The sequence below is a fragment of the Indicator indicator genome, chromosome 3, assembly GCF_027791375.1.
Source record: "Indicator indicator isolate 239-I01 chromosome 3, UM_Iind_1.1, whole genome shotgun sequence".
In the NCBI taxonomy this organism is placed as follows: domain Eukaryota; kingdom Metazoa; phylum Chordata; class Aves; order Piciformes; family Indicatoridae; genus Indicator; species Indicator indicator.
The window spans coordinates 32,428,284-32,454,976 of record NC_072012.1 but is presented as its reverse complement, the minus strand read 5'-3'; the positions used below and the strand labels follow the sequence as shown (position 1 = coordinate 32,454,976).

General features: G+C 38.1%; 2 protein-coding genes across 2 annotated transcripts in view; one reads left to right on the top strand and one right to left on the bottom strand.

Annotated features, from left to right (window-relative positions):
* KCND2 (potassium voltage-gated channel subfamily D member 2) overlaps positions 1-12,994 on the top strand; it is a 260,718-nt gene extending 247,724 nt beyond the window's left edge. The window contains exons 3-6 of the mRNA XM_054399587.1: positions 6,528-6,626; positions 8,189-8,284; positions 11,073-11,320; positions 12,817-12,994. Coding sequence (XP_054255562.1) covers positions 6,528-6,626; positions 8,189-8,284; positions 11,073-11,320; positions 12,817-12,994 — 621 coding nt within the window. The remainder of the gene's footprint in view (positions 1-6,527; positions 6,627-8,188; positions 8,285-11,072; positions 11,321-12,816) is intronic.
* Positions 12,995-20,176: 7,182 nt separating this feature from the next.
* Positions 20,177-26,693, bottom strand: part of TSPAN12 (tetraspanin 12) — a 44,731-nt gene continuing 38,214 nt past the window's right edge. The window contains exon 7 of the mRNA XM_054399731.1: positions 20,177-20,508. Within this exon, the coding sequence (XP_054255706.1) occupies positions 20,203-20,508 (306 nt within the window). The 3' untranslated portion in view covers positions 20,177-20,202. The remainder of the gene's footprint in view (positions 20,509-26,693) is intronic.

The following is a 26,693-nucleotide window of genomic DNA, read 5'->3' as shown; positions in this document are numbered from 1 at the left end:
CTCCCAGCATTGCACCAGTCACAGTAACAGGGCTGCTTGCTTCCAGCAATCATGTGCCTGTTCTGAGCTTTCATAATAACTTCAGACACAACCAGCCTTACTTTAGATGGGAACTGTCTCCTAGTTTTCTACGCTTGCTTTACATTTGCCAGTGAAAAAAAGATAGATGCACACAAGAAAATACATTGCAAAAATTAGATTGGCAGAGTGGCTGCTATTCTCCATAATCTCTTCCTGAATAGAAATTGCTTAAACTAATAACTCACATTTTCTCCTTGCAAAACAGTGAGCTCATTGTATGTTTCAAACAAGAATATGAAGTGATGAATGGCAATCTTACCAAGTGTATTTTCCTGTGCTCCCCAGAACAATGACAACAGTAAGGATGAGAGATTTCTTCTGACTGTTTATGCCCTTCTTGCTTTGGTGAAAACGGTTTTGAGGTCTGATTAGCTTAGCACTGGATATGTGTTTCATTGGTAATCTCCTATTGCAAAGATGATCTCTTTCTCGGTCTAAAGTGACTGAAATGTTGAACTGAATATTGGTCTGACACACCAAAGAAAATCAATAAAAAGCACTTATTGGGTACAGCATGGTCCCTGTTTAGCGATATTCAGCTGTGAAGTATAGCCTTGCATTTCACAAGAGGGCTCTACTATGTTGTATGAGAATATTCAAGCAAAAAGGTCACATTTTTAAACTTTGAAATTCCTTCTTCATTCAATACAACACAAGCTTTTTACACAGTTTTATAAAATAAATGAGGTACCAACCTTCTGGTCTCTATGGATGAAGAACATAAGCTTCAAAGAAGGTGCTGTTTCGTGGAGCACAGCATGAACCTCTGCAGGCGAAGGTACCTCCTGCTGGCTTCCATCTGATTGAGGGAGTTGTAAATTTGAATTGTGCAACTTACCTTGTCGATATCTCACACAGAAGTTTAATCAACATAGGCTTCAAACAGAAAAGCATTTGGGCTTGAAGTAAACCTAAGAGAAAGTTCTCTGTTAAAGAGCTGAAATCTAGTCCCAGAAGCACTGGCTGTTTTCAGCAGAAAATTGTTACTTACATTAGGCTTGTTCAAGAGCCATGTGACCGTCAGTATAAACATGTACTGAGTTCTGCACAGTCAGTCAAGGTTAGACAATTCCATTTGTTTCCTTTTTGACAAAAAATTGCTGCACATTAATGCTCAGGAGAAGACAGAAAAGATAAATTTATCTATATATTATCTCACTTTTAATGTATTTTAAAGGAAGCTCCTTCTTCCACCCATGGAAATACATTGTTGTAATTATCATGAAATCCCACTTTGTAACACAACCAACACGTCGGAAGCAGAGGACAGCTTTCCGCTGCACTACGGGGAACTTGTTAGCAATCAATATAAACAAAGAAAAAAAAAGAAAAGAAAAAGTAAAGAAAAATAATCTGTTCTTATCAGAACATTTTCTTGTATGAAATAATAAGATCCAAGGATCTGACCTATCCTGGCATTAAATAAATAAATAATCTAAATCAGATATTGGAATTCAAAACTCATTATGCCCTCTAGTCTTACTATGACTTTTCCTCAAGCAGATTTATCACTACTGAGACAGTTTTGAAGATTTGTATTTGTAGAGCTTTTCTCAGCTAGAGAGAACTTCAAAAAGCCAAGTTATTTTGGTTGCCCATCAATGCCTTCAGGTCACAAAGTTAGTGACAGATGTGTTGCAACTCTTCCTTAAGGAAAGGGATAAGGAAAGGGGAAGGAGAAGGGAAAGGAAAAGGGAAAAGGAAAAAATGAAAGAAAAAAGGTAAAAGGAAAAAGGAAAAATGGAAAGAAAAAAAGAAAAAGGGAAAAGGGAAAAATGTAAAGGGAAAAGGGAAAAATGTAAAGGGAAAAGGAAGGTTCCGGTAAGCTTAGATACAATTTCCTGTTCCATGTTTAATAGGTATCGAGGGTTAAGATATGCCTCACAGTATCATATGCAATGGGCTGATTACCAGAATAGAGAAGGGAATGGTGAAGGCATAGCTACCCTCTTGGAATAGGCATATGTCATTCATTTGCAGCTTGGCTGCAAAGCTCCAACCCAGAACACTGCAGCAGCTCTTATGATGACAATGTCTTCCTTACCCTGAATGAAGCTTTCTCTGATAGATGCCTTCCCTGATTTCCAAATACCTATTTTTTCTGCCTCTTTTGAAAGCAAGAGCCTTGTATCTTATTAACCAGCAAGTCCCATGTGCAAGCCCATCTGCCCATTATTGTTCATTATCTGACAACCAAAAAAGCTTTAGTTTTAGTTCCCAAGCTCTTCTACTAAGAGTGACTTTGCATGGTGCCTCAATAGAATACCCTAACAACTATCATCAGCTCCAAAACTTGACTTAACACATAAAATCCAACCTGAATCTTTCATAAGAATATGGTCTTCTAGCTTCACACAGCAAAATATATCCTGAAGATTATCTTGGCTTTATTATTTATTGATTTTGTATGATGTGTTTACCTGTCAAGTTATAAATAATTAGTTACTAGATAAATATAAATAGTTTAAGATAAATTGCAACAACAACTGTTTAACAGCACCTGGCAGCCTAGATCTGAGCATTTGTAGCAGAGAACCTTGCTAGCCACCATGACTTCTGTAAACTAGATAGGCTATTAATTTCAGTGGGGATGCAGAGACACAAATAACCGAATAATTTATCCAAGACTTTTGAATTTAGGACAATAGCATTTTGTAAAACTTCTGTTTACTGAACAATAATTTGAAAAGATTCTGAAAGCAAGGCACAGATCAACAGGTATATGAGCCTTACTTAATTCCATAGCTATCAACATACAAAGTAAACAGCATTTTCTTCTCTGTGGCATACAGACATCGTCTAAGTTATTGTCTGCTAGTCTGAAGTCAATTATTTGCAATTACTGAAATTTAGAAAATCAGAGCATGAAACATAGGCTTGATTTTTCACTTGAGAACAAACATAGAGCACGGATTATGAAAGACAAAAAAAAAAAAAAAAAAGGATGTAAACATCAATATGACTGTTTTTTGAACAAATTTGGTCATTGCTGTAGGAGCTGCTGTCTTGCAGTTAACACCAGTAGGCAGCTAAACACCACCCAGCAGCTTGCTCACTCCTTCCCAGCAGGATGAAAGGGAGAATCAGAGGGTAACACTGCAAAAATTCATGGGTGGGGATAAAGACAGCTTAATATTTTTTTTTAAAGAAGGGGGGAAAAAAACAACAGAACGAGAGTGGAAAAATACAAATCCAAGAAAGAAACAGAGATACAAAAGAAAACAATTGCTCACCACCAACCAATGCCCAGCCTGTCCTGAAGCAAGGGCAGACCCTACCAACCTTCACCACTATCCAGTTTTATTACTGAACACAATGCCATACAGTATAAAATATTTTTTTTGTTCAGCTGGGGTCAGCTGTCCTGTCCTTCCTGTGTTCTCCCCTGCTTTGTCTTCTTGTGCATCCCCAGCTTACTCAGTGGAACAGCCTGAGAAGCACAAAAGGCCTTGACTTTGTGTAAGAACTGCAGAAACGCGTTTGAATCACAAATCCAAAACACAGCCCCATATGAGCTACTATGCAGAAAATTAACTCTGTCTTGACCAAAACCAAAGCTCACAAAACGACTGTGAAGGAATTAATCTCTTTTCACTGTTACAAGAGCATTAAAATTGAATAACCATAAAGTAACTAGTAATTTCTGAGTTGTCATAGTAAGATAGTTATGTAGTCTGGCAAGCAGCAGAAAAGAAACAACAGGAGCTATCCAAGTACTAAATTACCTAGGCTACCTAGGATTCTTACATAGCAAATTGAAGAGAGACTCTTGCCAAAAATGATTCCCAGTACTGCAGTAAGGCCTGCCCTAAAGTGTTCCTGATAAAAATCTCTCTCTTAAAACAGCTGGATAGCTGAGGGCATCTTGAGTGTTAAATGCTGTATGTTGTAAATATCCCACAGTGCTACATTTAGCACTATTTAAAACCTTGTGAAAATAAATGTTTATATTTCTAAAACTGACTGAGCTAGCTGTTGTTCAATAGCAGTGAATTTTCTTTGTAAGGTTTCTATAAATGCTGCCATAGGCAGCTTCATGTCTAAGCTGTAAAATCTGAAGGCAGGAAAAAAAGAAATTTGATACAAATACAATGGATGTAGTAAGAATTACAGCTGAACATCAATTTCTTTAGAAAGTTTCAGATGAGATGATTATGGTGGGATTTCTTCAGAGTAAGTAAATTAACTGTTTTTCAGCTACCTTGGTTTTGTTCTAAATGACATATAAATGACCAAAATCGTAGTTTTGCATTTAGTGGCTAACAGGGAAATCCTCACAGCAAAGAAGATAATCTGCTGCAAGAGAATTTAATCCTTTTTTTTTTCCTTGATATTCCATAAAAGGGCAGAGTTAGAAAGGGCTTTACAGTGATTGAACAGTCCTTTTTCTACCGTGACAGAGAATGTAGTTTGCAGAATAAAGGCAAGCATAGTTCTTCTGTAATTACAGTTTCCCTGACATAATTTTGGTGTCTCTCACAGGAATTCACTCCCCAGCACACAGCCCTTAAAATCCTGTGGCTGATGTGAGCTTTTAATGTTTTCTTGATAGCAAATGTGAGGGGTCATGAGGCTACTCATGCCACAGGCCCTTATACAAATCAGGTACAAAAGTACCGAAAACAAATCTTACCACTTCAATGGATTTGTAAACACTTCCACTTTCAGGAGTATTTTCCGTAAGTTGAAGTATAAATATGGAAGTCACCATACTTGGTTCCTGTCTAGGTAACAGATTTATTGTCTTCTTTTTGTGAAGTCAGGCCACCTGAATGAGTCTTAGCTAGAAAGAGGTAAGCTGTTACTTTTCACCTCACAAATTGTTTCTAAGATGCAATAAATTCATATTTGCAAAGCAATTTAAAATCTTCACATGGGAAGTACAATCTTTGTATTAAATGCATTGTAGCACATTGAATTCACCTGTGCAGAAGCACTGTGCAGGTGATTTGGGCACTTTGCACCTTGCCACTAGAATAAGATGCATTAACTGCGTTGCTGGACAGACTGTGTGCACCAAGGAAGGTGACAAGCCAATGTGTTATTCTAGAATAGCCAATATATCACAAAACAGGCTCTCAAGAGGTTTTTTTTTTCTACTGAGTGATGCACACAGGCACAGCATTATCTTATTTTCTTTCAGAACAATTAAAAGATAAATACATGACATATAACATAAGCCAGATTCTAGCCATGTTTGCTGTCAACTGTCATGAATTTCTTCACTCACTGTTGAGAAGTCCTGTAAATTTGAGGATGTGAGTGCAATGAAGCATGATGTTGAGCCATTCTTCCTAACCAGTTAATTATTAATCATGCCAGAGAGATCTGGCAGCTGCAGTGACCAGGATGCTTCCCTCTATTGATGTCGACATTTAATGCCACAGAAATTCAGGGAAGGGAAGGAAAATGCTCCCTCTATTTTCTGAAAATATCAACTGAGTAATTATCAGATATGAAAATCCCTATTAATATATCAAAGTCAGTTTTTCGAGTTCTTCACTGTGTCTTGTGCATTTCAGCAGCCATTCAACTGCAGATGCTGCTTGGAATTTGGCTTTCAGAATCAGAAAGCTAACTATAAAAATAAATCCAGATTCCTTCTTATACATGTAACCATCCACAAAAGTTACAGAACCAGGATGCCATCCTAGAAATCCCATAGATGCTTATGTTTTCTCTATTATTGGTTTCTCTTAATGTTGACTTCTAACGGTTGCACAGAAGTCAGTGGACCAAAGTGTCCTTCACTGATGAGCCACTGAAATGAAGTCACTTCCACAAGCAAAGAAGCTCGTCTGAGAAATGTTAAATCCCTCTCGGCAATTTTGATACCTGCAGTCTCTGAAAAATCAGGTTAAGGACAGGTCATGACCAATGATGACAAGTGTTAAGTTTCATCATACCAACAGATAGGAAGCATTTTTTTTTAAAGGTCTGGGAAGCATTCAGGAACTTAGCTGGGAGACAACATTAAAACCGCTACCACATTCTGCCACTCTGAAAACCCAGAAGGCTCTGAGAAGCCAGCTCATGGCAGTTGCACTATTGTGTTTTTTTCCTGAAACATTTATTCCCCTTTAAAGAGACTTTACTGTAGGAGCAGCTGAAATGGATGCCGATGTTCCTGACCCACAAAGCATAAGGCGTGGCACAGCTGCAGCAGCACAAAAAAAGGAGGCACTTTACCTGCTGATCTGTCTAATCTCTTTGCAAAATCATTGTTCTTATTAGCTGATGCATGCAAACAAATACCAACTTCTGTCATCTGCATTTTAAATGAGAAGACACTCATGAGTTGCTTCACCTGGAGGGTAGATGCAATACAGCCTTTCAGACATTGTGATATTGCTATTCATAAGCAGCTGGTTCAAATTAGCAGTTTAGATAAACAGAGTAATGAAAATGAGTACAAGTGACACTATTCCTTTTCTCTGTTTACACAGAAAGCCAGACTCGCTCGGATTCGTGCAGCAAAGAGTGGGAGTGCTAATGCCTACATGCAGAGCAAACGAAATGGCTTACTGAGTAACCAGCTGCAGCAGGTAATGTTTTTATATCCTTCACCTCCAGAGTAACAGCTTAATAACAGCCCAGCAGCAGCTTATTCTGCTTAGCACCAGGGCAAGTCAACTTGGTTCTACAGGCAATGTTGTCTTTATAGGTAGATTAAGGAGGATAAATTGGACCATTACTAATGTTAAATGAAGCTTATGAGATTTGATGATGGACTATTAAAAGATGAGGGAAATGACCAGATAGAAATGCTGGGTTCAAATGTAACACACATATATATAATTAGATCCTGTAGAAGACACTACTAAGAAAGTTCAGAGAGTTTGCCTCTTTAGAAGTAGGTTGGATTTCTTTCATTTGGCTTTAGACAGGTAGACATGGGTGACAAAACCAGACTTCATCATCAGTGATGGAAAAAGGTAGCTCCAAGTTTCTGTTTGCACAGAGGTGTTGCAGAGTGAACATGTTTTTTGAAGCACCTACTTTTCTCTAAGGAGAATCTTGGTGATAACCTCAAACACACTGGAACATAACATGAAGCAAATTTCCCCCTTACCCCTTTCAAGGAAGTCAGGACCAGCAGTGGTAACCCCAGGCAGCAGCTGGAACTGGGATCCACAGAGACCCGTGCTGTCAGAGACAATTCCTTGGCTGCTCAGAGCTGCAGCCAGCTGAGAGAGACTGAAGACACAGTGTTTTTTAATCCCTCCCATTTTCTGGCATTTAGGCAATTCCCTGAAGGATACAGGAAGGCTTTCATTCCTCTATGCCCTTTCTGTTCAATATGTGTTAAAAAGCAAATGCTTTAACCTATAGCCAGAAGAAGAGGAAGGAGCTGTCCATCCGTCCGGTCTAGCACAAAGGATGAGCAGTCAGAACCCTCGCTTCCTCTTCTGCTTGAAAGAATTCAAATCTTTGAACTAAAAAGAGACCAAATAGCTTAATTGTCATGCAGATTTCAAATATCCCAAAGTTGAACTGCAATCTTTCTTATTATCCTACTTCCTCCTCTATTTAGTTTTGTTTTCTAGAGAGTAATTACAAACACAATTAATAAACAGTAGATGCTTTCTACTTAATTCTTCGTTCTGTATCAGTAGCATCTGTTACATGCTTTCCAGACTCAGCAGACTGGCATCACTGACATGAATTTTTGTGACCACAAATTCTTTAGTGCTATGAAATGATCTGAAGAGGACGACTATGTTTAATTTTCTTCAAATGATAAACATTCCCAGGGAAAAAAATATTTTACTGTCACCTAAAATTATTATAACTTGAAATAGGTATTGATTCAATATTCAAGCTTACATCTTGATTGCACTTGTACTATGCCATCTATGCATAAAAATGTCTAAGATGGAAACATTTAAAAAGATATGCAAGGGAAAGAAAGAAAATATTTTGAATAATATAAAAACCCAAACAAATAAAAGAGGTCTCAGATCAAAAAAATTATTTGGGTTATACCATGTAGATGAAGCATTGCAGTTATGCTACTATGTACAATCCAGATTAGTTCTGATCAAACATTTGGATAGGAGCCCTCTTGTTACAAATGAGAATAATAGAGAGTTTTATTTATTAACAGTCCTCCGGTGAAGAAGAACAGGCCTTTGTTACCAAATCTGGCTCTTCCTTTGAAACACAGCACCACCACCTGCTTCACTGCCTGGAAAAAACTACGGTAAGAAAAGAGAACTGTGTTTTCCTATGAATTCCAATACCAGCCTAGTTTTGAATGTTTTCTGTATTTCTTCTAATTAGTAAGCCCTTATATGAAAGCAGTTAACTGAGGAGAAAAGCCATTTTATCTTATTTTAAAGCATTACACCCATTACATATAAAGAACAGGGATTCTGGATGAGAGCCTCACCTAGGGTGGAAGATACATGAATGAGACGACATCAGTATAGCCAGTCTGTATATGTGACCTTCAGTATGATTTTGGTACACTCAAATGTTATCATTTGCACTTTTTTGCAGTACAGTTTATCAAACACAATTTGTAATCCTTACATAGTCAATACTTGGTGTAGTCAAAGCAAGTCCATGTCTGAGCAAATGCTGAGCTTTTGTACAGGGAGAGCTGCTGAGTGCTTCCTCAGACGCGAATGCAATTCTCACTGAAATGACCGTCAAAAAGGATCCCCCAGCATCCTATTCTGAAACTTTAAGTGCTTAATCCAGATGCAGGTGCAAAGCTTTAAAGTCTTTTGGTTTCAGTGTGGATGTTGAAATCCCTGTAAAAATCTCTGATATAATTCATGACAGCCCAAATATGCACATTTAGATTTGAGAGTGCTTACAAATCAAAAGGATCACTTATTATGTGTTCTCTATATTTTTCCTTGGTCAATACCTGCATAATTGTGTAGCCATAAACAACAGTAAAGCAAAGCAGACTTATGATTCAGTAAGAAGCGAGTGCCATGTTTGCTAGTAAATTTCTGGACAGATAATACCACAACAATAACCCTAATCATCCCCAATTTTATATTGTTTCCTCTTTTATAACTTCCTATGGATGTTAAGAACATAAATATTATTTGTACTGAATTTAGTCTTTGTAAATTTTGAAATTTCACATAGAACAAGCTAAAATAATCTCCTTGTATGTTGATATTTTTGCAAGGGTTATATTGCCTTGTATTTACCACATATTATAAATAAGTTTGCCAACATCCGTTATACCACCACTTAGAAATTTCCATCTAGTTATAGTAGTTTGAGTTGCATGTAAAGAAATATATGATTTCTCTTTAACTTTTGTATATGTTGTGGAACTTTATGCTATTTTGTCTTGAATTTATAGGCTAAAAGGAAAAAAAATGCTTCCCCACAAGAGACATTGCTAAGGCTTTAGAAAGTACAAAATTATTTTTAATTGGAAAACTAGCAGAGTTCTTGGCAAACATACTGTAAGACACTGAATGTAATCTAGAGTGATGATTAGGTAATTTTTCTCTCTGAATGTTATGTTCATTGTGCAATAATGTTCAAAATATTGATTCTGACTGACATATGCCTTCTAGAAGCCCATTTTCAAGCAAGTTCTTTCTTCCCATATCAGTTGAATTTGGCATTCTTCAACATCACTCAATTCCACACAAACTTATGTTTAAGTGAGGCAGAACAGAAGAAATTGAAATAATAATAACAACAACAACAATGCCTATATATGTATTTCCATTTCTTGCAAACACCTGGCCACAGTTGTTACTCTGTTTACTTTGTTATAGTAGTAGTATATAGTTTACTATGTAATAGTAGCACTAGACTGTAATTCTCCTGAAGAACATCAGCACCTTTCCAATTAATGCCTCATTCTTCAAGGGAAAAGATAATCTTTCTCATAGTAATACACAAAAACGCAGCATGTTAACAAACTAAGAGTGAGTGAGACTGAGCAGAGTGTACAACAATCCGGAACATCCACCATGAAACATTCACCTAAACCATTCTCAGGATATGCAGACTGATTTCAGCAGTAACTGGAAATATTTCTTAAACAAGGAGGCTTTCTCAAGCTCAAACTCACATTCATGCAAGCATGAACATATATCTTAATCTCTACTTAGTCTGGGCTGCTGCTTTAAAATTACTGTAAAAATTCCTCCTCCCCACTATAAGGCAACATCACTATTTCACACTCTTCTGCACACAGAGAAAATGTGGAACTCACAGCTATGTGTGAAATGCTCCCTAATCACCTACTGAGTCAACATAAACCAGCCGTTTGAGTGAATTTGGATTCAGCTCTATGACAACCCTATAAAACTACTGTCCATGCTGGGATTAAGCAGAGTGCATAAAGAAAGAGTACTTCATGTAACAAAATGCTGCCTTCTTAGCTGCTTTTTGATGCATTCATCCACAGTAATTAGTAACTTATTGGAAGCTTTTAAATAACCCTCTCATCTCCTCTAATCCAACTTTTATTTGATTTAATCTTTCTCTTTTACATAGATGCATACCTTGAAACACAGTTTCATATCCCAATTTCTAAACAAGTAATTCAAAAGAAGCTTTAAAAGATCATCTGGAAAATATTTATAATTTTTTGTATTATAGATCAAAATAATAAATCTTATTTCTTTCCAAATGACATTTAGAGAATTTACACAAGCACCACTTGCATTTTTGTTATTAAGGTACTCCTCTATTTTGTGGCACTTCATAGATTATACAGATATTTATAGCATAAATTACATTACAATCACTTGCTACCTTACAAAGTAATTTGGATTAACATCTCCTTTTTTAGAGCTCTGAGCACATTGTTCCAGTGTTTACATTTGTATTGGTATTCAGCCTAGGCTAACATGTACTAAACACTATAATCAAGAATAAGCTAACTTTCCCACTTTCTTCAGTTGTGTCAGTTTAAGCCTTTAAACTGTCATGATTAATATGTCCACTTTAATTACCTTTCTGTGTCTGCTTCATCCCTTTGTTGGATTCCTCTGGGCTAGAATCACGAGTTTGTGGATGAGCAAGTCTACGAAGAGAGCTGCATGGAGGTTTCCACAGTCAATAGACCCCCCAGCCACAGCCCCTCTCTCTCGTCTCAACAAGGTGTTACCAGCACTTGCTGCTCACGAAGACATAAAAAGACTTACCGCATCCCAAACACCACTATCGCTGGCAGCCGTCCAGGCAGCGTACAAGAGCTCAGCACCATCCAGATTAGATGTGTGGAGAGGACACCTCTGTCTAACAGGTACTTCACGCTCATCAGCACACCAAAATCTGAAGCCCCATTCTTCATTACTGATGTAGAGGTGGTGTGGCCTCTAGGCTGCTTGGCTAAAGATGAAAGTCAGTCATCCAAAAATGGACACTAGTACTGATATATCCTGTACATAGTTTCCTCCATGTTTAATTCAAGATAACAGAACTGCCTCTCTAGATCCATTTCTGCCCTCAGTGAATAGCATCCAGGGACCCCAAACTAAATACAGTGACAAATATTATATACCATGGACAAATATACAAGAAAAACATAGCACAAAAAAAGATTCACTTCAGATATATGAGACAAGCAAGTGGTAAGAGAAAGAAAGGTCTGTCTCTGCTGTTTCTACTATGTTGGTTCAGAAGCATAGGACAAAAAAGACTTCCTCACATTTCCACAGAGCAGAGAAATAAAACTGATTCTCAGTGTCCTGAGTATCACAGTCATAAGAAAGACTCTTTTAAATAAAAATATTAAGTGGATAAGAAAAATGTATTTCCTAGTTTGCAGAGTTATTACAAAAGTTAGAAAAGTGCAGTTTAAGTGTCTGTAATTTAATGAACATCTCTGTACTCTCATAAGTAAACCATTTGGCTTTTATGTATATCTAACACAACCCCTGAAAACACAGCAAAGGTCTCAAGGGGAGTAAGAAATGTTTTCTATCAAACTCAAAAATGACACTATTTTAAAAACGAAGCATTTTTAGCACTAGTTTCTATAGATATTGTCTTGTTATATTTTGAGCAATTTGCTTTGTATAGGTACTAGGTTTGGATTTACTTCCATGAAAAATCCAGCAGCTTGCAGCTACTCAAGTTTTTCAGCTGTTGTATACAAAGCTCCAACGTCTTAGCTTTTCAGGAAATATTCTGCCTGGATCCATATTTTCTCTGCTAGAGGACTTCCCTGCATCATACTTCTAGTCACAGAGGATGTAAAAACACAAAAGAACTAGCTTTGTGCTAAAATGACAGTTTCACCTCAAAACGGTGTAAAGTTTACAAGTTCTTCATGATGCTGAGGTACTGCAGCAACTCCATGAACAAATTAACCTTTATTAGTGCATGTTTCACCATGTCTTAGTCTTGAAAATACAAAACGTTCTTAAATAAGTATGGCACAGAGGAGTTGTCAGGAGACTAATACTGCCTCTTGATTTCCACTTTCCTGCACAGCAAGTCATTTGGCAAAGTTTGCTCCCCAGGCTGCAGCTCAAACGCTTCCCCAGCTCAGAAACACTTAGGTGATCAGTCAAGAAACTTTTAGAAGGGCTGAAATGGTGGGAAGGAAGGGGGCCTGTCCATGGATGTATCCATGGACCACCTGCTGCCAAGGTGCAGGGTGGTCAGGTAAGGGTGCTTTGCACCTCTGAGCTAAGAGGGTAGGAGATGCTCAGCTGAGGGGAGTGGAATTAGGCACATGAGAGATTTGCAGTAATGTGGACTTTTTTCTTCATGCAGTTTTGTTTCTTCCTCCAGCCGTTCCAGCTTAAATGCCAAAGTGGAAGAGTGCGTCAAACTAAACTGTGAGCAGCCTTATGTCACTACAGCAATAATTAGCATCCCAACACCTCCAGTCACCACACCTGAAGGAGATGATAGGCCAGAGTCTCCTGAGTATTCCGGAGGAAACATTGTCAGAGTATCTGCTTTATAAAATAAGGAATTATTTATAAATTAGCATAAAGACCACTTGCAAGCTGAGCTCAAGCAGAGAGAAGCGAGTTGCAAGGAATGAGAGAGCTGACAAAGACAACACCCCTTGATGTGTGTGCCAGTGGCTGCAGAGCAAGAGGTTCAGGAGAAAGAAAACACACCATGGGTTTCCATGTCGTAGCGTGCGAACCGAAAGGAGTTTCTTAACCCTCGTCTGAACTGACGCACGGTGGAATCTTCTGTGACCATCCTGACTTACTATATGAGCACAATGAAATGTCCCCATTGATGCTTCTTCTTATCATGAAAGCTCTTTTTAGAAAAAACAAAAACACAAAACAAAAAATAGAAACAAACCTGCATTCCTGCTGAATGCAAAACAAGAAACATTTTGATAACATGTCTTCTTTTTTTTTTCCCTGTCAATAAACCACAAACTTGTTGAGGAACTATCAAAAAATGAAGGAATAAATGCTCATATGAAATCTGTTTGTATTGACTGAAAGAACTACAACCATAATGCATGCTGAAATTATTTGGAGCTGTGATCTCAGTTTACTTTTGTTGTTTTTCAGATTAGGCATGATAAAATATTACTGTAGAAAGGGGCATTTCTGTGCACTTACAACAAGCTGATTGTTAATGTTCCATGGTAGTTGTACAAATAACTTCCCTTTGAAAAATGCAGTATTTCTTATTCAAACACTCATTAGTGAACTAAAGGTGTTCAGTTAGTTCAATATTTACTATTGTTTTATCTTGCTTCCTAGGTACTGTTACAACTGCAATAAGTCATTGTACACCTGTTGTATCAGGAATCAGGATTTCTGGTTTTTTAAGGTATTTTACACAACTTCATCTACACTACCAACTTCTAATGGCAAACATTTAAATAGTCTTACAGCCAAACCGTGCACTACAAATGTGCTATTCAGTCATTGTTCTTTTTTGCCCACTGTCCTCTATGTCTATGATAGTTTGTTGCCCTCTCCAATATTATGGTACCATTTGGGATTTCAAGGCTACTGATGAATCAATACAGTCCTTTCATACTTAGGTATCTTGTTTACTTCTGTATTTTCAGAACAAACCTCTTGTCCCAAGGTACTTTTACAGGATCAATCCTATTTGAATTCAAATTACCATGAAGCTGTTTGTGGGATCATCTAACACTTCGCCACACCTTCCTTGTTGACATTCTGCAGCATCCAGAGTATTAGCTACACTGGAAAACACTCAGTAAATTATGGTTAAATTCATTTTGTAATTATCTGTAAACATGTACCCTAAAATCTGTTTAAGAGTTCATACTGTGTGAAGGTATTTAAGTACCTAAAAACACTGACAGAATAATGGATTGGGTCCAAAAGCTATAAAAGCATAATTAATTTCAGTTGGAATTTGCCTACGTGGGCAAGCCTAAAAGTTAATATGAAGGCTTTACTAGCTAAGACTTTTTTGTTTCACTTCTAAAGTACTTTGCTGTTACCAGAAACCTCTCTTCTAAAAGAATGTCATTTTTCTTCATAAGAGTGCATTACATGTAACACAATGCTTCCTATATACATGACATACCATACATCATATACATCAAATATACATGGAATATGTGCATATCAATACATACATATATACATCAAAAACACTGGAACAGAAATAATTGCATGTCTGCAAAATAAAATATGCATATAAATCAAAAGGCTCAGTGCATTAGATGCCATTACAATAAACAATTAACACAGTTATTTAATAGTTTGAGTAGTGTATGTTTCAGTACAGTATTTGCTAGCATTCTACTGACCTGAAAATTTACATTAAGAGAAAACACCCACGAAAAACTGAAACTTGCTGATGATACACTTTTTACTGCACACAGGTCTTTTCCTCTACCTGTCAACAAAGACGGAAGAGTAGATGATGGACTATCATGCTACAGTATATGCACCAATATACAACAATATCACATATTAGAATTAAACTGAAATTTTAAACTATAATTAAAAGTAGTACATAATGTCATACATTGCTCTCTTGTTGTTTACTTAGAAGCTTGGTTAATTTGCACTTAACTTCCCACTTTTTCCACAAATCAGAATAATTTATTCTAAATTGAGCTTCTACGTTTCTTTGAAACCTTAACAGAGAGCAGAAGCACAGGCTGTCCTCTGACTCAGTGTTCCTTCTGAGGAATTCTGCAACCTGACATAGCTCTCATCCCTCTTACCCTGTTGGAAAACTGCAGTAGAACTGCTGAAGTTGCTGGGTTATATAACTTTTAATGGGGTTTAAAAGAGAGGCAGAATGGACCCAGAGTCTTCACTTGCATCCTACTTTTAACAATGCTCACTCACAAAAAAATAATGGTTTGGTTCCCACCTTTTGCTATACAAATGTCAGTGGAAAAACTGCCTCAATATTATCAGTCTGCACCTACATCTTCTTTATGCCTCATTGTATTTCTTGACTAACCAGTCAAGAAATCATTTCAGGTAAATAATGTAAAAAGGCAGTTACTAAACCCACTTTGAGACAGATTACATACAGCCCAGAAAACCTACTGACTCCATCAGGTCATGCATCTTTTAAAGTCTCCTTATTTTCCTCATCATATAGACTAAAAAGAACACACTACAGCAATACAATTGCATAACAGTTACACCCCTGAAGGAATTTGTACTTTTACTTTTAAAGTGCAGCTTAAGGAATAATTGAATATGATTTTGCAGAATCCAAGTCCTGTCTCCTATTTCCATTATGTCATATGCAAAACCTTTCATTTATTCTGAATTTGGGAAATACACATTCTTTTGGTGTTTTAGGTGATTTAAATGCTGTTTTGGTAGTGAATGACTGTTGATGACTGTGTAAAATGCATCTGTACTGTACATGAAATGTAATTATTTCTGTGTATCATACAAAGAAACCAAGGTTGTTGTTTTGACAATTTTGTTTGACAGTCATATATCGTATTTCAGAAGGCAGCATAATACATGCATTATGCTGAAGAAATAGACATTTGAGGAATATTTAAATAAAACATCTGCATGCTTGAATGGGTCATCCTGGTTTTGCACTAACTTATTCACAGAACTTTTTTTTTCCCCTAATAAGACTGAAGGAACACTAAGCCTGAGGCTAAAGGATGTCCTCCCCAACACTAATTCCAGACTAGTTGTGAGTGCCTACTAGAACTATCAAGACCAGGATGCCACAGCTCTGTAGCACTCACACTCTTCCCCTGATTCAGCATGAGGTCACTCCCCTGGGAGGCAGTCGTTCACAAACATCTCTAACGTGAGTCTTTCCTACAGTCTACAGTTCTGGACGAACTGCCCCAGCATGGGTTCCCCACAGAGTCACAAGCCCTGCCAGCAAGTGTGCTCCAGCATGGGCTCCTTTTGCCTTGGGGTCACAGGTCCTTCCATGAACCTGCTCCAGCACAAGCTTCCCACACTACCTTCTTCAGGCACCCACCTATTCCAGAGTGGGGTCCTCCACAGACTGCAGGTGCCTATCTGCTCCACTGACCTCCATAGGCTCCAGGTGGATATATACTCCATCATTAACTTCCAAGGGCTGCAGAAGGACAGCCTTACTCACCATGGTCTTCACCACTAGCTACAGGGGAATCTGTGCTGCAGTACCTGGAGCACTTCCTCGTTCTTGCTGGTCTTGGTGTCTTCAGATTTATCTCACATTTTCTCACTCCTCTCTCTGGCTGATGTCATGCAGTAGTTTTTTCCCCGTCTTCAATATGTTATCACAGAAGTGCTACCAGTGTCTGTGATGGGCTCAGCCTTGGCCAGCAGCAAGTTCATCTTGGAAACACCTGGAACTGGCAGCTGCTCACAGAAATCACACCCCTGTAGCACCCCCCCCACACACACACACTATGAAACCCTTGCTACACAAACCCAGTAGAATGCTTCTGGGGTGAAAAACTTCCTTAATTATTAGAAAAATCCCTTCCTCCATCGTATTTAATTGTATAGTCACTGTGACCAGCAACCTCTGTTTTTTGCTGTTTATTTTTTATTATTTATAAGTTGCTTTTACAGAATGAACTGTTACAGAAAACAGTAATATAGCTGTGTTTCCTTCCAAAAGCCTTGTCATAGAGCTTCCTGGCAGTTGAATTAATAGCTTGTCCAAAGACCAGAAATAGCAAATTTTTGCCTCCTAAAAGCACCACCATACTCCCAAATATGAGTGATGCAAACCTTACTCAGCTCCACAGCTACAGCCACAGTCCCACAGACTGTGGGATCCACTAGGTTGAACAGATACACCTGATGCAGGCAGGGGGTGACCCCTTTTCTGACACAGTTCCTCCATTCAACATCAAACAATCTGTTGGATAACATTAAGGAGCAGCTCCAGAGTTGTTCCTTGCAACAAGATAGATTTGGTTCATTACAGGGTATGCTGCAGAGAAGAAAGAATACACCACCCTTCTGCTGGTACTCCTGCAAAACTGAGGGAAAAGGGAAACAGAATGACGGTAGTTTTTGCTACTGTGTCTCTTAAACGTTCCCCTCTTGTCAAGCAGCCTCCCTCCTACATACAGTCTAAAACTCTAAAGGAAAAGAACAGGCTCACAGGAGTCTAGTCAATCAATTTTAAGGCTCTTTGAACAAGTCCTAAATAAGCAGAGACACATCATAGCCTAAGCACAATGGAAGAAAAAAAAAAAAAAGTCTGAAAATGTTCCAGTTTACAAATGAGAGTTATTTCAGCAAATGTGATTAGATACTCGAACCAGAAGGATTCTTCTCCAGAATACTTACAGAAGAACTTTCTAGGGAACATTTTTATTGTTCCTGACACAAGGATCTTTCCCCTAATGAAAGCAGCCCCACATTGAACACAGACTAGCTCAGGATTTGGGTAGCCAAGCCCAAGTGAGGTTACCTCTGACCCTGGATAATGTCATAGAGTTCACAAATGCTGGTCTGGGATGTTCATCTATTATCAAAGCAGCCTTGATCGCTCTGCTCCTAAAATAATCTAACTACATCAAACAACAGTGCTTCCTCACCTCCTAGGAAGCCTAAAAATCAAATAACCTTGGCTGTCAGTGTCTTTAATTCTAGCTGTGGACTGCTCCAATGAATCTCCAAGGTTTGGCTTGCCTTACTTTTTCCTTCATGCACTCTAATCCTCCAAATGTGAGAAGATATACAGGCTCTGATAGACCAGAAGCTTGAAGGAGGGGGCTTGGTGTAACTGAAGCATGGCTAGGGAAGTTTTCATAGACACACCTTGGGTAAAACCTTAAGAGTCAGGATTTCCTGGACAAAAGGCAGGACTTTCTTTCTGTCCTTTTTGATATTAGTTATAGTGGAATTCCCTACATTAACATCTGGATGTAGCTCTGTATATGTAATCCATTCAATCCACAATCAGAAGATTTCACAATTAGCCATTTGTCTAATTTTCATTTTTTTAACATGGGAAAAATACCAACAATGGCTCAATACACTGTATAGCATCACAGGTCACTGTAGCACTCCAATGTCTGCAGCTGGTCCGTATCTAGACTTTCTTGGACACCCGCTCTTTTTTCTACATAGGAATGTCACAGCCGTACTGCCCAGGCTGAGCAGTGGGAGAGAAAGAAGCAGTAAGGGCACAAGGGCTTCCAAGTGGTGCAAGCGAAAGTACTTCTGACAAAGATACTCCAAGCACAATTTTGGGAAGGCCTAACCTTTAGCCTTTTTTCTTACTCCCAAAAATAAGCATTAGCATCTGTAAGAGGTTCAAAACCAGAAAGGTAATCTTGCTTGCAATGCTACCTGTGAGACGAAATTTGTAATGCAGTTTTTCTATGACAGAGTAAGTAGAATGAAGACACATCAAATTAACTCACACTAGCAAGAGGACCCTCCAAATTCCCACCGAAAGCATTCACACTTTAGGACTTCAAAATAAAAAAGCCATTGTGGGTTTTAAGACAGAAGTAATTTTATTGTATAACAAATCACATTTTTTCTTTTATTTTGCAAATTCAAAACAAATGAAAGATTTCTTTAAATGCAATATTATGTAAAAACCCATTTGCCACAAACTACTGTATTCAGTGGAACAAATATATATTTCAGGAGCGTGGCCAATTGTAAAAATAATCCTATGAAATAAAAATTGTTCATAAAAATACAGTAAAATGCACTTTCCCCATCTCAATAAATACATTTTAATGCTGTTTCCAGTCGGCATTTCAAGCCACTAGAGAGCTCTTAATGAAGAAGCTGCTAAAGTATAATTTCTCCTTATGTATTTTTACAATTATTGCAACAGTATCCAGGACTGTAAGCATTTTCCTTGCAGTCTTTTATTTCTGCCTTCAGGGGAATCACAGACAGGAGAAAAGATTTATCTATAAAAATGTGCTACTCCTATATTGATTCCCATTTTAGAAAGAATGTTTAAGGTTTTCTTTCTTTTTGCTAAGAAATAGTCCATAAAACAGTTTCAAAGAATTCTCCAGAATGACTTAGAAAATTAAAGTCTATTGTCCAGAGTCAATAGGTTCATTTCCATCCCTGTTTAACATATTAAAATTAAAAATTAAGCAGTTGTTAGATAAAAATAGACATTTCAGAACATCTTTAAGAACAACAGACAAGATAAAGATTTGTTAGAAAAAAAGAAAGTCTTGTCCTTCTTACAAATCTTGTGGATTTTTAAATCCAAGTAATTGACTTCCATGCACTCACAAACCCACGCAATTATATATACATATTCCCTGATTAAGACATTTTCCAAATGGCTTATTAAAAATGTAAAAGTCAATTTCAACTGAAATTACATTTTGTTTGTCCAAAGCAGAGTCCTTTCTTCAGAAGACAACTATTTCTTTTTGTCCCATGATGCTTCCTTACAGGTTCTGTCCATGTGTGAATCAGTATTTCACACGTCACACAGTTTTTGACAATAAGTTAAATATTACTGTGCCCCTTTTAAAAAAGCAAACAAACTCACCTCTGTTTCATGGCTAGGGCCATGGCTATGAGGTTGGCAGGTTTCTCTATGCTGTCTTCCTTCACTTCCATCCATTACCTGTTCTCTGACATATAAAAACTGGCGTATTTGGCATATTTGATAGAGAAAAAACAAATAAACAAACAAAAAAATCCAAGCAAAAAAACCCCACAACCCCTCCCCCCCCCAATTAAATTCCTTTGTGATTCCTTCAATTCACCGCATGACCTATAACTCTTCCATTTCGAAGCGTGTATTAAAGCTGTCTGCCACGGATGTGTGTTCAAAGATCCTTGTCAGGCTTGGTTTCAGTAGCTCCATGGAATGGCATGACAGTTGCTGCGAGGCATCACTCTTCAGGGCCATGATTTGATCTGCCCCAGGATCCCTTCTGTCGTAGTACAGGGCCCACAGCAATGTAATCGTGAGGATCATAGCCAGAATCTGTGTTACTCCAATAGAGATTCCTAGAAATCTCAGCACTTGCAATTGCTTTGTCCCCCTCAAAAAGCTGTACATTTTTTTACCACATCCCTAGGAAACAGAAATAGATGTAAAAAAATTAGTCAATGTTGTTTGGCTTTCAGTTTGCAAGGCTTAGCCTTCCTACCTAGTGCTAGCTTACTGGCTCCCCCAAATTTTTCTCTCACCACCTTCAAACCATACTTTCAAAATGCTTTTTGCCTATTTCTTAATCACTTTAATGTCATCCTTAAGTTTCCTCGTACACTGAGAGTTTACTGAAAGTAAGACGCTCCAAGAGATCTATCTGTGATACTTTTCAATTAAAAAAATTGCTCGAAGTTGATTTGAGGTCCCATCAACTACCAGTGATATTTGAAAGAAACTCAGCTGATTTTGCAAACGTTTAAAAAGCCATTAAATCTTCTTAATCATCTTGTTTCCTTAAATTTTCTACAAATAATACCATAACCTGAAGTTAAAATAATATTCTAGGAAAGATCTACAGGTCTGCACAACATCGCCAATGATTCTTCCCATATTTTCTCCTTCTAGTGTTTTATCTAAACTCAATATATGCCAGTTTATTAGTTCCACAGAAACTCCTTAGGGAGTAAAAATAATCATTACACTCCAGGCACCACCTGAGGAAGTAGCATCAAATAGAATAATGAATGGAAGACTTCTTACAGGTTTCTACACAGTGAGTACAAACAAGACCTTCTTTAATGTTTCATAGTAAAAATACCACATACCTGTGGCATTACTCTTGCTTTTTATTCTTGAATTTGAAGCATCACCTCTTTGAGAAAAGCACACCTACTTATGGTAGTTACATTCTGCCTACCTCTTCTATCCATAAACTTTATTTCTGGTCTGAATGTAGTAACTTCCCGGTCAATTATATTGATGGTACTACACCGACACACAGTCTTGACTTACATCTCCTGCTGAGCTGTTGCTACTTAAAGCAGCGATATCTTAAACAGTTCCAAGAGTAGCTGTAACAACCAGCCCTGCATCAGTCTTTGTACAAACCCAGGCAGGCAGTTAGACTCTGCTCCAAAAAGCTAAGCATCCACATGCTGTATTAGGAAGATGGTGACATATACCACCTCTGCAATTATTTGCAGAATAATAATTATTATTATTTACACAGAAAGAGTCTGATGAAAACTATATTAAAATATCACAAGTTAACATTTCCCAGAAATGTAAATTTGGCTCTTTCCAAACCATCAGTTCATGTTCCACTGCTTGCTTACATGGCCAACTAATTACTGTACAAAGCTTCCTGAAAGCTTCCCAGCCCTTGTAAGGTGGCAGGGATCCATGAAGAGACACCATCTCTTGGAACTACAGGCTAACAGTGATGCTGTCATCAGGAAGGGTGATGCTTAGTCTTAGAAAGGCTAAAATCTCGAAGATTTACCTACTCTGGCCCATGCTTATTCTCTATTCTAAACTTTGCAGAACTTCACAAGAACATAGCCACCAAGGGAAAATTCAGAGTAGCAAAATGGATGGAATAACACTATGAGTACCAACAAGTGTTGGTCCCAGAAAAAGACATCAGGAATCCACAAAATGGGCACTATCTTCAAAATGACACTTTTGCATTTATATCTTTACTACATTTTCTCTTGCAACTTTTCCATGAAAAGAAAGCAATTAATGAAAGCAAAAGAATCTGAAGACAGGACATGATAAATAATATTTTTCAATCACACTGAAAATCCCCAAAGCCAGCAATTTAAAAAGTTATAGTCCCGAATGTATTTGATGAAAGGCCCAATTCTTGCCTCATACACAAAATTGACACTGCAGTCAAAGATTTTCATTTAGGATCTGAATAAATTTAATGCACTATATGATAACTGCACTAGAGTAAGCTACAGGATCTCGGTGTCTTTGCTCCATTCATCATTCCACCATGTCATTTTCTAAGCATTAACATAGTTTAGGCATAGAAAAAGGAGTAAATGAGGATCTTTTGTCATTTGAAAAGAAACCAAACAAATAACCACTATAACAAAAGCAAAAGCAGTGTAATTGAACTTCATGAGGAACAAAAATTGTCACATTGGTGTCTTTTATTCCTTCAACTAGAAAACAGAGTTGTAATCACACTACTTTCCAAATATGTTTTTAATTACAGAGAAACTGGCTGCATTTTAATACTTCTGATAACTTTAAGAGATGAAGGTACATGCTGGTCACAATTTCAAAATGCTCTACCACAGCAGTATTCAAATTCAGTTCATTTGCTGCCTGGAGGAAACATCCATTAACAGAGAGCAGGAACATTAATGCCTACATCTCCTGCAGCACAGACACATAACCGAGACAAATTATGCCCAATCTAGATAGGCTGCCTCTCCCTATTTAATGATGTTCTTACAGTTCTGTTCTCATACACATTCAAAATCAGTCTCAAAACTGAGAAATATCCAACTACCCCCGTTATCTTCACAATTCACACATTTTATTTCTGCTTATGAGACACATTCATAGTTGGTAGCCTGCAATTAAAGAGCACATAAATATACTTTCCTTGGCAAAGTAAAATGTTTGTTGCTGAACAAGGAGCTGCTGTTGACAACTCAAAAATAGTATAAAACTTTGTGGCAATCATTCAGAAGAATTCGCTTCAAACTCCTACAGAGCTACGGATTAAAGGCCTGATTCACATCTATTACAAAGCCTATTTTCTATTTTCAGTCTTAAAACTGCAAAAACCCCCATACATTTCTGTTTTACTGCAACATCACTGAATAAGGACCAGATCTTAAATAAGGCACTTCTCAGAGTAGAAAAGATAAACCCTCAGCATATTGCAAATATCTGTTATACACACAAATTTTAAGCATATTGAGAATTGTGCTAGAAGACAAAGGAAAAAATACTGAACATGAGTATTTTTTATTTTTCTGAAGAAACCAACTCCTGTCAACCATTTATCCAGTCACAAGACGGGCAGAGCTCACTTATCCTCATACCAAAACAAACCTCCAAGACCACACCATCATCTGATGCACTTCCCTCAGAACTGCACTCTTTCTAATGTTAGTTTGTTCCATGAACTGTGCCAACAGTGAAGCTCATCAGAATAAAAGCAGTCCAAGAAGAGTAACGCATTTGAAAAATGGCTTTTAAAATCCAGTGGGGCACACATGATTTCCACCAAAAATATTCTCAAGCAGAACTAAGTCAGTCACCTTTCTTTCTACAAAATTGTATTGTGAAGGATTCCAACTCAAGTCTACAGAAAGTTCTGAGGTCTCAGCAGAAAAATTCAACACAGCTACAGCAGAACAATTTTATCAATCCCAACTAAACTGAACTTCAATTTTCTGAAGTGCTACAAACAATTCTTCTGAAGTACCAGAATGGACTTGTGAACCATTTGCATAAGCCAATTTCAGGCTAGCAAGGCTAATCTCATCAGGCTCCCTCTCAAACCACCAGACTATGCAAGTTTGTTTTGAATCACTTTCTAAAAAAAGCTTTTCTTCTTCAGTTTTCCAAAGCAGAAGTCAGACAGATGAGCCTTACAAATGTTTTGCATGATATCGATAAACACATTACCATCTATCCTGTAGAAGCCTGTGAAACAACCCACAGGCAAGCACCATGGATGAGGGCAAAAAAAGAAAGAAGTTTTGCCAACCAAATATTGTACATATCTCAAAGAGCAATAGAGTATTTTTTTTTTTGTCTGGTAAAGCAGAACACAGTCTATCCCTTTTTGGAAGGGATTTTGCAGTAAATAACCAAAAATAAATTTGCTAACAGCTGAATCCATGCAGAGTGCTCTAGGGTATGGTGGAGGGAGAATCCTAAATATGCTTTTAACGTTTCTTTAATAAAAAAAAGCTAGGCAGCCTTTCTTTTTGTCAAGTGCATCTTAACACAGCCCTTATGTTCTCCATCATCTCAATAAGAACTGAAAGAACCTGAACACATGAAGTGCACTGAGAACCACTGTCCTGGAATATGGCTGTGGACATGAAACATTAGCATGAGTGATGAGATGAGAAAACCTTACGTTTTTGACAAAAGACTCCAGCGACTAGTACTTCTGCTTAGAAATTTGTATCACTGGGGATTATTCACTAGCATAGCTGCTACGACAAGCCCAGCAGAGTCCTTTTCTTTGCCAACTTTCTTACTAGTTCTTCAGAAGAGATAACAATAGCCCTGCTCAGATAACACTGATTGTGCTCATGTCTGTTTCCTCTCCTTCCACCTGACAGTCTCTCTCAATATCTCCTGTGTTTGCTCCTGCAACTTCTTTCCCTCTTGCATCCTAGTATGCACAAAATCTTCCTCCAATCCAGAGAATGCACACCTGAATTGACTTGTCTCCACTTTTCCATTGAGTGACACTCTTGCCTTCTTGCATAAGCAGGAAGGATGCTCAGGGCAAATGAACATTCTGCAGCTTCCACACATTCACACTCCTTGAGGGCTCTCTGGCAGAACTGGTCTGTGTGGTATCAATACTGGTGACAGTATTACAGAAAACATCCATTACACAGAGTAGCCACAGCTTGCTCTTCCTCAAAATTGTGTGAGGTTTGCAGGCCCCAGAAGAAGCTTGAATGGCTTTTCCTTTCAGAGACTGACACTTCTACAGTGTAACCAGCATTAACTGTGCTGCAAGCCTTGGCATAAGGCAGAAAAAGTTCTACAAGTAGCTAGTGGAAGGAAAACAGACTCTGCTGTTTTTAAGGTTTCCCAGCATATATTTGCCCTCTGAGACACCAGCTTTTTGGCAGCTGTACCTTGTCTCTTCCTAGTGGAAGCACATGAGGCCTACGATGGAAGCCCTGAACGTAACATGCTTATACAGTCAATGCCATACAAATCTAGCAAATAACTCCATGCCAGTGATGTCATTTCCTCGAAATCCAATTGCTTCCCGGCAATAGCTAACATTCGTCTTGGCTTGTTTATACAGCGCATCTCCCCTGCTACACAGGTATCACTCCTGTGATGTGGCTCCTTAACAAGAGCCACCTAATACATTCTTTTAAGAAAGAGAACAGACAAGATAAAATGGTTCTTTGGTGGTGTACTGACTTTGCTGAAACAGAATCACAGGCCAGCCATGGGCTGCAGGTCTCTAGCAGGTCTGAATCAGCCAGAACAGTTGACTTGAGTTGGCTCACAGGGGTATCCCCATGCCATCATCATCAGGCAAAAAGGAGGAAGTTTGCTCAGGAGAGGGGTGCTTTATGCTAGAGCCTCCTACTCAGGCTTCTTCTCACCCTACTCCTCTTCCTTTTGCTCTGTAGACTATGTTCCTGGATACTGTGACTTGCATTTTTGCTGGGCAGAGTACAACAATCACACACACATATATATATATAAATATATAAAGCGAGAGAGTATTGACGTTGTTATTAATTTTGTTATTTAATTAAATCTGTTTTCATTTCAACCTGTGTATCTTCTTTTCCTGATTCCCCTTCTCTGCTGGGGAGGGGTTGTCAGGTGACACAGTAACTGCTACAGTTCAGGCCCAAAAATGGCTAAACATAGACAGGTGATTGTTCCAGCATGCAGAGTTGCAGTGTTCACTGTAGAAATGTTCATGCTGCAGCATGACTTCTCAGACCCATCCTCCTTTCGACACACTCTACTGTACTTTCAAAGCAAGCAAATGAAGAATGCATCTCTTCTCAGATCCTTGAAAGTACTTGACTGATATAATCTTTTTGTCACTGCTAGACTATCTGGACTTCTGGGCATTCTGATATTACTGAATGTACAATTAAAGGTCTTCAGAGATCTGTCAGCATTAAAAAAAAAAAAAGGGTAGGTAATAAATCAATCTTCAGACAAATATAACTGTAGACAACATTTTTGTGAGAACAGTTAAAAAGAGTTTTAGCAGAGAACAGCTCTACCTGAGGGAATGTAATACAGCCCTACTTGCAATACTGCACTTGATGGTCACAAATGCAAATTAACTCATCAGTGATGTCAAGACTGGGGGCAGCCTGTGCTGCAGGGATAATACACTGGTGGAGTTTGCAGACCTAAGGCATACGGGTCAGGCAAGGAGCAGAGTCAGGACTCTAAATTTGAGGAAGGCAAATAGGAAAGGGGAACAGAGCAGAGCTGGCAGATCTTTAAGGACACTATTCTTACAGTGCAAGACCTCTCAATCCCTGTAAGAAATCAGGCAAGGAAGGGAAGAGACTGGCACGGCTAGTCAAGAGAAAAGAGCAAGAGGGAACTGTACAGAC